The following is a 14,611-nucleotide window of genomic DNA, read 5'->3' as shown; positions in this document are numbered from 1 at the left end:
ATAACAGTTTGAGTTAATTACTTTTCTCTGATGGACAATTTATTAATAAACCTCATCAACAATTTATGTTAGAACTACCCATAGTATAAGAAATAAGAAGTACGCTCAACACAAACCTTGTTTTTGTCTTAAATCTCACATGTGCATTGCCTTGTGCTTTTGTGCATACTGCATTGTATAAAATTAAATATACCATGTGGCCGCAAAAACTGTGTACACTCCAAAACTCAGTTACCTACATTTCTCAGTACCCTATACATATTTTATAATTCTGTCTGCAGGAGATTGATGATCCAATAGTCTAGTACCATATCCCGCAAACAAAATTCAAAAATATGTACAGGGTACTGAGTAATATGGGTAATTTAATTATACAGTGTACCCGGTTTTCGTTGAACACGGTATACTTGTAAAGTCATCTTGTGTTTATTGTTGGTTGCATATATTAACTTTACAATACCCCTTAAAAAAAATATATGCAGTCTTATCATTAAGCATACTCATTATTCTTTATGCTATGGTCTATGAATCTATCAATTAGACATTAGTATTTTCTATCCATAGATTAAAAGTATAGTTTATGAAGAATATTCTTCACAGAGAGTATGCAATATTATTTATTTATATTTATACAATACTTATACAGTTATACCCTATACTTCATTCATACATCTAAAATTTACTAATGATAATGCAAAGCTTGTACTTACATCTCGATAATGTTTCAATCTTTTAAGTAAAATATCTCCTTTTAATGAATATTCATTTAAGCGTTGTACTTGGCTAATATTCTAAAAAAGAAGAAAACATATTATCTAGTTGATTATATTAGGTAGGTATATAAGATCATATAATTTATAAATATAAACATTTTAGATTCTGAGTGGAACGATGAATGTATTGATTTAACAATGATGTGTGTTTATTTTTTTATTTTTGTGTCTGTCATCACCTTTTAGGACAGTATAAGTGCTTGGATTTTCTTCAACAGTAATTTCTCTGATAGGAAGAAAAACGGGAATTTTTACGCAAAAATATTCTGCTTTGAAATATAAAATTAAAACCCTATGTTGTCATTCAAAAAAGTAAAAAAGTAAAAAAATTATAAGGATAAAAAATATTTAAAAATATAATTTTTTAATAAAAACGTTGTTTTATAAGCAACTTGAAACTATGTAAAAAAATATTTTCAAAAAAATCTACACTTTGAAATAATGAGTGTTGTTTGATAAAAGAATTACCTATACCAGGGTAATTTATTATTCCAATAAAAATAAGTACAAATTAAATTGGTTTATTTGTTAGGTACATTAAAATATTTCCCCTCTACTAATAATTAATATTAATACAGATTATTTTATGCTTATATTGAATTACTCATCATCATTTATTTTAAACTACTATTTGGATTTTTTTAATGGAATTAAAATTTAGTAACTTTTAATTATTATCTAATATTTTATTTACAAAATATTATACAATTATGTTATAATTTCAAAACAGAAATAAATAAATGTTCATAATCCTTACATATTTTTCCAAATGATGAACTTCATGATGTCGGTGATTTTCAACAGCACACACTGGGCACAATTCTATTTCACATGTTATACAAATAAAGTCATTTATTTTCAAATGAAGATCACACTTGGATGCTTGAAGAAATTCAAGGTGTGTAGTATCTAGTTTGTTTAAATCATGTTGTGACATTATATGATTTTCCATATGAATCTAAATAATTGATGAAAATAATATTAATATATTCAATTCAAGTTCAAGTTAGAAATAATTACCTCTTGAGAACAATCTGCACAATACACCTCATCACATTGTTCACAAAAGATAGCTGCATATTTTTGACAATTTTGACAATTTGCTATAATGATTATTACAAAATAAAAAAATGTATTTAAGTAAAATTTGTATAAATAATAACTAACTTTTAGTTTTGATTAAAGACTTTGAAGGAAATTTTGTCATTTTAATATTAGAAATATCTTGATATATTTTACGCTGTCTGTTGTGTGATGAGTACCATACTTTACCAACTATAAAGTAGTGTATTGGTATGTTTGATATTTCGTCATCACATTTAATCCTGTAAATTACAATAGATAGTGTGGAAATTTAAAAATAAATAAATTTAAACTAATTATTTAATAATTTGACATTAAGTAAAATAAAAATGTTTCATACATGCAATCAGCTTGACAAACTTTACAAATAACTTGTCTATTCTTCTTGTACAAGTACTTTATACAATTTCTACACATATCATGTCCGCAAACTAACAACATTGGATTCTTGGGTCCATATACATCTATAATAAATGACAAATAAATAGTTATTATATTTTATACATTTTGTATAAGTACAACTAATATATATTTCTAAACAAGAAAAAACGAATATATAACATTAACATTATACAATTTGGGCTGGACAAATATTTAAGATGTCAGCGCACCGTGTGTATTCTCTCACTGACCCACACGCAAATTAAACAAATTTAGGTTTAGCAGAATCAACCCAGTGTTGTTACTTTTATTACTGTCTAGAGTGAATTCAACTGTATCCTTAAGAGGATGTCAGCGCACTATTTGTTTTCTCTTTCTGATCCACGCGCATAGACAAAACGTATTTGCGCAGAACCGTTTTTTTCTATGTTTTTAAGTAATTTTAGAGTAAAATCACCCACTACAAAAAAGATGGAGAATAATATTTTAGAAGGAATGACATATCGGTTTTATATTTTATTGTTATTTGACTTTCAAAATAAACAAAAAACTTTTGTAAATTTAAATCATGTTTAAATCATTTTGAAACAATATTTAGAGAAATCGATACAAAATCTACAAAAAAGATAGAGGATAATATTTTTGAGGGAATGACATATCGATTTCTCTAAATATTGTTTCAAAACGATTTAAACATAATTTAAATTTACAAAAATTGTTTGTTTATTTTGATAGTCGAATACAAAGTCAAATAACAATAAAATATAAAACCGTTATGTCATTCCCTCAAAAATATTATCCTCTATCTTTTTTGTAATGAGTAATTTTACTCTAAGATTACTTAAAAACATAGATAAAACGATTCTGGGGAAATGCATTTTGTCTATGTTGCGCGTGGGCTAGAGAGGAAACAAATAGTGCGCTGACATCCTCTTAAGTTGGTTTTTTACAATACTTTAATTTTTATGCAATTTATAAACATTTTTAAATTGTAATAATTTACACGCTCATAACTTACGTAAAAATGTAAATATCATAAAACAGCCAACGTATGAACTCAGGTTCTTAACTTAAAGTTTTGATGTAGGTGAATTTACTCTAATATTAAATGTAATAATACAGGGTTAAATAGACAATAGTGTAGCGGTAAAAAGGTTAAGTAGATCTCAATTTGGATAATACTATCGTTATAAAATTGTCTGAATGTGATTTGCCAATATTGTTGTCATAAATCATAATTGATACATCATAGGCACTTAATTTATAACTAGAAAAAAAATAAAAACTAGATGAACACTTTTTTTTGTTACAACTGTATTGGTACGATCATAAAATGTCAAATGAAGGAGTTGGCCTCATGAAAATATATTGAAAAGGTGATAACAAAGTGAGGTGGTAGGAAAGAAAGAGTTAATATAAATATTTTGTCAAATTAATAATATACAACTTTTATTGAAAACTACTTTACAAATCTCCTTTAATAAGTACTTGTGTACATAAAACTGTAACTATTGAGGAGGCAAGGTGGGCATTTGCCCCTGTCTGATTTTAAAAGCAGCACGATGGGCCGGCACCGGGTGCTTTTCGTTTAACCAATATTATATTTTACTAGCGCAAAAACAGGCCTATTTTTATGTTTTGAGAAAATATTACATTGTGTACTAATTGATTAATGTCACAATGATAAATTGGTAATTACTAATTAATAGTTGAATAGTTATAAAATAAATATATAAGAAAATATTTATATTTAGACGCATGTGGGCACGAGTATGAAAGTTGGAATGTATCTATATGTCATATTATGTGTATGTGTGTAATTTTTGAAGGAAAAGGAACAAAATATTAATATGTAGTTGCAAGCAAAGTGACCGGATTTTTTTTAAGTTACCCATTTGAGCTGGTCAAAACTTTTGCTCCCCTCTATTAAAAACTGAAATAACGCCACTGTAAGTAATAACTAATAACTAGGTACATTATTATTTTTTCTATGATTATCCCTACTTTCAATTAAAGCACACAAATTACAATATTATAATTACCTCCAATTTGATAATTAGTATTGCAGTGGGAACAGCAAGGCATCTTTTTAGAACGATTCATAATGTTAGGTGAATATTATAGCCGTCTGAAAAAAAAAGTATGAGACTGTACTGAAATTTGTTTTAATCTTCAACATTAACAATTACGATAGATAAGTCATAAAACAATGATCACGAAATTACATTATTTAACTTCAAGAGCTAAAATGTTAAATGAGTAAAAATGTCATGATGTTACTCACAAATATTAACCGTACAAATCTGAAACCGTTGAAACTTAAAAATAAACGAAAGATAGATGAACCATTATATCTTAATCATTGGGTGATTACTGATTACAAACTACAACCTGCCTATAAGCAATAATATTTATAATACATTGCAAATAGTATAAAAATAGAACGATTTCGGCTAAACTCTGTTTTTACTTGTTGATAACACCACAACCGCACAACCATGCACAACGCACAATACGACGGCGACAATCAATTTATAGACAATCGGACAATCCTGAACAGTGAACAATCAGTATTCAGTGAACCTACCACTCAATTATAGTCAATCTGATTATCTGAATTCTGAAAAGCGTTTGCCATGTGCGGGCGAGGATGTTCGCCGGCAGTATATTGTTATCTTGAATATAACGCTCTGCGATAGGGCCTATCCGAATGTCCAAAGATAAAATTAAATCGGGTGATAACAATTTAATTTTCAAACATTGTTGTAGTTACAGAGTCCGTAGTTACGAGTATATTATAGACACGATGTCGTGGCAAGGGGCACGGACCTTTATCTTCTAAGCCCGGTTTAAGCACAGATGTAGATAATATTAGACTATAGATTGCTAGGTTCCTGACCGTATAAACGTTTGAAGCCACACATCCGCCATTACTAGTAGGTCATTCGTAGGTCTTATCATGTTATAATTTTGATAACACAATTTTTCACTTCTCACTGATTTGCCCGATTTAGACAATAATAAATAAATGTTTTTAAATAACTTCACATCATATCACTACTTAGCAATCTAGTTTATTATTTATATCTGTGGGTTTAAGATAGGTTTTCTATCTTGAACCGCGCTTCTAAGCAAAGTGTATTGATATCAATGGAATAGGCCTTACATCGTAACCTAACATAATCGCCACTTGCTGGAGTGAGAGACTGTCTTTCTCTCTTCCACATTAAAGACCGCAACCACTTGCGTTGTATCATAGAAATAGAACAATATAATATGTTGTATGCATTGACATTTGACACGGGCACACGGCCTATCCATTCTTCTATTATCTATGCCAGGCGTGGTCTGGCTGGGATGCTACAGCATCCTTTGCCTTAAAACATATTTGCCTAATATTATCTGTGATATTATTTATTATATATTTAAAGACTCTAGGCAGTAGGCACCTAATAAGACGCAGATCGTTACGACCAAATTACGTTTATTAGTAATCTATAATATTGTACAATTTTGATTGAAAGTTTGTTGTAACTTGGTACTTATTTACGTTTTTAGCGTACATTCAATATTTTTTTCAAACAAAATAAAATATGTTAATATTTTATAAGTAACCTACATGTTTTAAATTTTCCCCAACAATTTTTGTTATTTGCCCTTTAAATTGTGTAGCATCCCGTGCCCTACTTTACCAGTCCGCGCCTGGTCTATGCACAGAATCATAGATAATAATATTACGTAATATCAAGGTGGATTTTTAAATTAAATAATTAATTTTATAAATCCGCCTTGCGTAATATCATAGATCAATATAGAATAGAAACTCTTGTATCTTGTATCTGGGTACACTAAACGCGTGTATCATGATACTTTTTTTTTAGTATCTTACCCAACCCATATAGCTTGCATTTTGCCCGTGCAGTTTCAATTATCAGTTACATTACAACTAAATCATGATTAAGACAACCCTTTAACCCCCTCCCCCCCTCCTGGTTGTGCCACTGCCGCCAAGTATGTTTCTTAGCTTGTAAAGAGTATATAATAGCTTTGTGAATTGTGAATGCAATTCAAAGTGAATAAGGTTTAGGGTAAAATAATTGTTTTGACAGTCAAATAGACATAAGATTTCGAGTGGCATATAGTTTAAGCATGCTTGTACTTGTACATGATAGACTTTTATTTTTGAATATGTATATATCTAATACATTAGTATTAATATACTATATTTATTTAGATATTCTACAGTATAATCTAGGACAGTGTTTCTCAATTTGTTTTGTGATGAGGTCCCCTAAATGTAATTTAAAACTGTAAAGGCCCCTTATCACTAATTATTTTTTCTTAATTATATACTAAAATTACATGTACTATTTCACACAGATAAATTATTAAAATTATTATAGTAAATTAATTGTCGTATATTGCAGGCAGTCGTCAAAATAATATTATTTTATATATATGTAATATAGGTGGGAATATTTCAAATTGTAAATTATTGACATAGGTCAGGCCAGCGAAGCAATAATGTGCTGAGGCGACAATAATACTTTCTATATAACACCGCCGTACGCGCAGGCACGGCCCCCCGTTGTCGCTGAGTGATTCGGCGAGGACGTAACTACGACGTGCGTGTGAAACGCCGATCGTAGTACGGGCTAGGCGATCTGAATTTGCTAAGTGTTTTATTTATGTTTGTTTTAAATATAATAAAAGTGTTTCCGACCTGAAAACCCGAGTTAAACATTATTTTAGTCATTCTTACGTTCTTACCTTTTATAGGAACAGCGCCGGGATATACGTTCTATGTGTCAATGAAGTTTTATTAAACTGAATAGTGCCAAGGTATATGTAATCTTTGAGTCATTTCAACTAGATAGGAACGAACTAAGAATTGACAAGCGCCTACCATCGTACCTCAACGAGTTAACAGTGCCATTCTAATTAACTTTAGAGAGTGTCATTAACTAGAGAATACGAGGGTAAGGCGATAGTTGGTTTACCGCGTATTGTCTAATACGGGTGATACCACATAATGTTTTTAGTATACTTTTGAAAATAACTTTATAATAATATTAAACTTTAAACATTTTTTCTTAAAGCCTAAAGACAATAGTTTAAATAAAATCGACATGTCAGTATATAGTCTTGCCTCTAGTTTAAGAATCACTGATCTATGATGGCCATATAAATCTATCAAGCATTTAACATATAATATTTTGCTATTTTAGAATTTTGAATAGCACATAGGTAATATAAATACTAATTTTAACTTCAATATCACATTAAGGTAGGACAATTGGTGGGGAATTTTCTATCAACATTTCTAAATTTTTAATATTAGCTACGGAAGGAAAAACTTTTATGAATTTTTATGTTTTTGATGAGATAATATTTTCTATACTCTACAAGACTTATAACTTATATAAATAATATTTTTCTAGGTTCTATGAAAATTCAAAATTAACTTAATTGGAATAATAACAACTACAACGAAAAAAATCAACAGTTTATACTTAAGGGGATTCCATACCGTGATTTTCTGTTTTTGTCTAACACACGCGCGACATAGGATTTTTGACGGATTCTTTGCCAAACATATCAATTGATCTAATGAAGTGATGAGAATTCTGAAAAAAGATTTGAATTCGTTGTCAAGTCTACTTGAAATCGACTTTCTCATAATTTTGATTGTTTGATTTTAGCTTCTCCAAAAATTGAAATACAAAAATGTTTAAATACTCTTTTTTAATATGACGTTTTCTGGAATTTGGGGTATAATATCAAAAATGTGGGAAAGTCGATTTCAAGTAGACTTGACGACGAATTCAAATCTGTTTTCAGAATTCTTATCGCTTCAATAGATCAGTTGGAATGTTTGGCAAAAAACACGTCTAAAATACTATGTCGCGCGTGTGTTAGACAAAAACAGAAAATCACGGTATCGAATCCCCTTAATAGGTACGAAGGTATGAAGCACTATACATCGATCGTCGTACATCGGACGTTCTTTGGAACCTTCCACCTATGATTGTTTTGAATTTTCTATTTGTATTTTTAATTATACATTCTTTCACAGTCACTCGTATGTTAGCCGACGTAAAATTTTTATGTTAAATATACATATTTTATTAGTGCCATTTAATGCGTTACAGAATAACCAATTTACGTTGAACCTTGTTGTAAATTTACAATTTTTCGCCATAAAATTTGAACATTTTATAAATTTATACTGAAAAATCATTTTAGATTCTGAGCGGAGCGATGAATGTATTGATTTTACAATAATGTGTTTTTTTTATTTATTTATTTTTTTTTTTTGTGTGTCTGTCATTACTTTTTAGGACAGTAAAAATGCTTGGATTTTCTTCAACAGTATCTTTTCTGATAGGAAAGTGAATCTCAAAATTTAAATTTTCCAATAGTTTTCAAAAGCGCCGTGAAGAACAAAAAAAAAATGAAGGAAACAGTGAATTTTTACGTGAAATCAGTTTTCGTCAAAATCGATTTTGGTTTTTGATGTAACTCTAAAACGAATTTTCACTGGTTGTTTATATTCTCATTTTCTATACACGATTGTCGTTAAACTTCCGCAGAAAACTTATTTAATAGATTTAACCTATAATTTTAACCTGTAGTTTCTTCAATTATTTTCACACAGTTTAGAATATAAAATCACAATTATAGGCACTTAATAATATTTCCAATATATTATATAGAAACATAGAAATTGAACTATAATTTATACCTATAAGAGGATTAGAGGAAAGCAACTACAAACGTTACAAACGTGCTTTGTACGTTATATTTAATAATAAACTGAGATACGTTCAAAATAGTTAAATTTAGAATTAATATGATACAGGTATACCTTTATAGGACCTAACCTTAGATACCTAAGTATACAAATATTTATGACCAGACTGTGCGAGTACTCCATTTTTTTGATTTTTAGTCGTCGTTGTTTGTGTATAATATATAAAAACGTTCATATTCACACCTACAATTTACATCCATAGTATATTTAATTATGGTTATCGGGATTTTTTTTTCACTTTTTTAACAACACGGAAAACGTTTAATAGGTATTGAATTCAAATTGTATAACATATTTTTACGTCTTAGAAATTTACAGCTAGCGTAAAGTCAACCACATGTCCACAATTCAGAATATCTGCAATAATTACGGGCGCTGTGAAGATTCTTGACGGTTAGGTATATGCAATCCATTTGAAAAAATCAAGCAGTACCTAATATTAGATTTGCTTATAAAACTAAAAATAAATTTGTTTTACAACACTCGACACGCAAAATAATCAAAGACGTATTTGAGGGTGGGGGGGGGGGGTGAGGGCTCAACCCCCCCCCAAAAAACTTTATTTAGTTAATTATTAAATTTATAAAATTTTGTTGGCATTAATTGCTATGCCTATATAATATATAATATATATATTTATAAGTAACGAACGATTTATCGACGGATGACAATAACTTATTGAACAGTATTGTCTATACCTGTATTGCCGTTTTTACCCGAATTCGGCTATGAAGCATAATATTATACATTATTGTAATATGATTACATTTAAATTATGAATTTTTTCCAACTAGATATTTTCTTTTGAAACTATGAGCTACATTACCAGTTACGATATCATCACCAGAACGTAGGTATATGGTATATCGTCTACCATGAAAAGATTAAATAAAACTATTAACGAAACTCGTCAGACCAAGTACATCGGGGTGATCTCAAATGTAATGTTACCAGTTATATATTATTTAGCTTAACAAACAAACTAAATTTAAGATTCTGAGCGGCTAAGCCTAAAAGTATAAATCGAGTCACAGAATAATACAAATCGTTATACCAGAATATTAGGTACCTATACTATATCAACAATAATAATGGTCTTTAGAAAAATTAATGCTACGGGTCGATGAATGATGAACGTACTATCTGGCTATATAATAATACGTCACACGTCGTCACCTGGGAGATTTTCGAATTGATCGGTCTCTGTGTTGGAAGACTTGTATTTAGCTCATTAGCAATTCTCAATTAAAACTGACACATAATATATCGCTATAATATACGCTGAAATCTAAAATGGCTGTCGACAATAACAACTACGAGATACAAACCGCATTACTTGACATTTTCGAAGTAATTGTAGACGGTATAATAGATGGTTGTTATGATGATGAAAGCGACGAAAACCTCATGCAAGTAGTTACATCTCTTCTGTCTTCCGTTGTGGATACGGCGTTCAGTGGCGACGTGCAGTCCCCAGGGTCAGAGCCCGAAGAAACCACTTTGATCCCGGACGACGCTCCACTAGAAGACGCAACTGGAAAGGACGATGAAAACGAAAAACATTTTGAGGAGTCAATTGTCTTGCACAGTGAATTGCCGAGCGGCGATGCGCTGTCTCTCGCAGAGTCTAAGCCTGCAGCTCAGATCCCTGAGACAGCACCACTCGGCTACACGGTCCAAGAAAACGACGGTTCGAAAGATTCATCGGTAGTTCAAGACGAACCCATTGTATCAGCCTGCAGTTTTGCGCAGTCGGGTGGCGACGCGCCGCCCTCGGAATTGGGGCCTGTCGACCCCACTCCGATTTTCGAGGGTGGACCTCTCGACGACGTAGTGATGTCTGCTGCAGAAGACATATTATGTGAAGACATTGAGCAGCCGGCCAAGGAATTAGCTGTGATGGATAGTATCGGTGAGCTGATCGGCAAGGAGAACCCTGTATAAAAACATTGGAAACCGAAAATGTCCGTAAACAGCTCAAAATATATAAAAGAATTATAAGACCAAAGACACCTATTATCAATATATTGTAGTAGAGAAGTATAAAAGGGGGTTCTGAATTATAGATGGGCGTTTTTCGTCGGTAGGGTGTACTCAATAACTAGTGTAAGTACCGAGAGTCACGACCCACGGGTCGCGGGTTGAGCCGCACACTATTTAGTTGGGTTTCGTTAGGTTTAGTGAGGTTTAGTGAGGTTTAATCTAACCTAACGCTGTTAACGGCATTGGCCGGTATTATTATTTAAATTTAAATAATTTCGATAACGGCAGCGCCATCTAACGCCGCCGAATAATTTTTAACACAAAGTCTTGCTTGAAGAACTGGCTCTCGCAGCTGCTTAATTTCATAGTTAGATAGCGTTGTCATATACGATTTACGACACGGACTAAGGTGGGACTCCAAGGCACTGCAATATTGTTTGCAAATAGTTGAGAAGCAGAAATTTTATTTTTTATGCCAAGTAGATATCGTAGTTTGACTCCAAGATTTTTGTATTCATTTTTATGTCGAAATATATAGAAACGTATTTTTAAAAAGTAGGTACCTACCTACCTGTCGATTTTTCAATTCACGATTTGTCATTTTTATATTTTTTTTTTATAAAATGCAATTTTATTTATACCAATATAAAATGTCCATCTTTCTGGCAAAAGTATTTCATCTTTATAAATTATTTTTATTAAATCGTATAGGTAGTGAAATCAATTCGTCAGTTATTTCAGAGGTATAAAATAATTATAGCCTATAGGACTAATATTATGTAATTTAAACAATAATTTTAAAATTACAAATCTTAATTTTAAATAGTATTGGTAAATACATGATAGTAACTATAGGCAAATAATATAATATATTATAATTATATTTATGTTACCTCAGTAGGTGGTATGCGTATTTTTTTATTAAATGGTTCTCCAGTAAATTCATATCTGTGATTATAATATAATAATGATCTAGAGATTTCTATTTCTCTGTTATCACTCTTTAAACAGTTAATCAGAATAAAAAATACTGATAATACAAAACTTAAGAAAGGATACTATAGGAGATATTATTTTTTGCTAAAAAGTTATAGCTAAACTTTAAAGTTAATTGTAATACTAATTTAGACACGTTATCTATGAAAAACTGCTTTCGAAATGCTTCAGTATAATTATTAATATCACATTCTGGAATATTAAGTATGACAATATGAACTCACTTTTTTGTTTTTAAGACTCAGGAAAAATTAAAGAAACAGCGCCTTTTTTAATGTGGTTTTGTTTTTTACTCCAGCAACCTTTAATATATTAATAACTGTTTAAAATGTAAACCTATTATTCTAACTAAAATTTAAAAAAAAAAAACTTTTACTTCAATAATATATCTTGTGGGTGATGGTATTATATTTGAATGCAGTGATAATATAATATAATTGTATACGAAAAACGATTCTGAGGGGAGACGTTTTGTCAGTGTGGATATTTTATATTATATTTATATTGTTATTACTTTTTATTAATACGGTAGCCGGTGAATTAAATTAATATTATAAATTTACAACAAAATAACTAAAATCGTCAGTCTAGGTTATTTAATATGTAATTTCGTCCAAATTTGAACATAAAATAAGTTATACAATTATTAATAAGTAGGTAATAACTAATAACTATAAAAAAAAAAAACTGTGTTTTTAAGTTTTTGAGATTTTTCGGTTACACAATAACCTACTTACGTGGAACCTTGTTTTAATTCTTTAATCCTTAGCTATAAAAGCTGAACATTTTATACATTTGTAATTAAAAAATGAATAAATGTATTAATTTTTCAATGATATTATGTTTTTTTTCTTTTTTTTTTTGTGCCTGTCATTATCTTTTAGGACAGTAAAAATGCTTCGATTTTCTTCAACGACAAGGATTTACGCTCAACTTTTTTTTTTTTTAATTTCTATTAAAAACTACTTGCAAGGAACCTTGTGTATACGATTTTCAAGTTTTATAATACAACAAATAATAAAACTAATTAAATATTTTGTATTTAGGGTGATGATTTAAAGACAACCCTAAGAGCAAACCGGTTGCCATTATTCGGAAGAAATGAAGAATTATAATTTATGTATAAACCCTGCAAAAGGATTTGTCAGGATTCTTTATTTGAACTATATCTAGTACGTTGGTCACGTGGTGAGATATTAGGGTTGGTTGTGGATCTATGAATATTATGAATGAACCTATGAATGAATGTTTGGAAAGATTAGTACAGTATACTATAGTCTTTTAAAATACGTAGTTAAAGTAGAATTATTAGTATTATTTATGTTCAAAATGTTTTTTACTGCTGTAATATATTTGACAAATAATCAATAATATTTTTATTGTTTTTTTTCCAGTAAATATCTTTATTTTCGAAAATACATTGGATCAAACACCATGCATTGTCATACTCCCTATTACCGTCGAAACCTCAGAGATTTGGAGGCCAAGGGATTTTTATTCCAATTCAAGGTTTGCGGATGAAAACTAACATTTGTCTGGACATAAATATATTATTGTAATACAATAAAAACAATATATTATAGAATGGTTATATATTACTATTATATAGGCTCTCTTATTTACGCCACTTTCAGGATCAAAATATTTTGTTCTTATCAATGTGTAGGTACTATACTTATTTTATCGTGTTATTTTGTTCATTTATCTACCTATATAACCTATATAATTAACTTATTTAAGTACAACATTTTTAGATTCTGAGTGGAGCCAATTTTTTTGGGTCTGTCGTCACAGTTTGAGGCAGTAAAACCGCTTCGATTTTCTTCAACAGTTTATTGTTCGATGGGAAAGTGAATCTAGTTGGTGCATTTAGGAGGTCAAAATTAAAAATTCACAATATTTTTCAAAAGCACCGGGAAAAACAACATAAATATTAAAGAAAAACAGGAATTTTCACGCAATTTGGTTTTTGGTGTAACTCTAAAACAAATGACCGTGGATATATGAAATTTTGACGGAATGTTTATCTTAGCATTTTTCTATACACCATAAAATATTCAAAATATTTTGACTTGTTTTGAGCTGTTTACGGACATTCTAAATTTTCAATTTTTTTAGTTTTTTGTTCTACAAATGTCAATAATTGTATACAATTTTACAATTTTGTATTTGTTAGGTAAAAAAGCTTGACAATTTAATACAAGGCTTTTAATATATTGTTACGATGAAAATTAAAAATATTAAAAATCCTTAATCACAATTTTTTTTTATACGAATTTAAAGTATACCTATATTTTGACGAATGACGTAAAAATCACATTTTAAAATATAATACAAAATTGAAAATTCCTCATAAGGTTATCTTCCTTTCTCAAAAAAAATTTACTGCCGCTTCCAAACCAACACACACCAACAGGAATAAATTCCGTAAATAATTTACTGGATAACAAATGTATCTGGGGAAATATTTAAAAAAGTAAGATGATAAAATTGGTATTTACCTTGGTAGGCATAAAAGTTTTCAATAAAATATAATAACAATTTTTTTTTTTTTGTACCAATAGTATAATAATTAAAAGTT

At 29.7% G+C, this 14,611-nt stretch overlaps 1 protein-coding gene across 1 annotated transcript in view; it reads right to left on the bottom strand.

The window, feature by feature from the left end:
• Positions 1 to 4,814, bottom strand: part of LOC132945658 (uncharacterized) — a 56,822-nt gene extending 52,008 nt beyond the window's left edge. Inside the window, 7 exon segments of the mRNA XM_061015426.1 lie at positions 711 to 791; positions 1,531 to 1,731; positions 1,794 to 1,876; positions 1,941 to 2,098; positions 2,197 to 2,320; positions 4,280 to 4,365; positions 4,522 to 4,814. Coding sequence (XP_060871409.1) covers positions 711 to 791; positions 1,531 to 1,731; positions 1,794 to 1,876; positions 1,941 to 2,098; positions 2,197 to 2,320; positions 4,280 to 4,340 — 708 coding nt within the window. The 5' untranslated portion in view covers positions 4,341 to 4,365; positions 4,522 to 4,814.
• Between the last annotated feature and the right edge of the window lie 9,797 nt (positions 4,815 to 14,611).

Source organism: Metopolophium dirhodum, chromosome 5 (genome assembly GCF_019925205.1).
Source record: "Metopolophium dirhodum isolate CAU chromosome 5, ASM1992520v1, whole genome shotgun sequence".
NCBI lineage: Eukaryota > Metazoa > Arthropoda > Insecta > Hemiptera > Aphididae > Metopolophium > Metopolophium dirhodum.
This window is presented reverse-complemented; position numbering and strand designations above follow the sequence as displayed.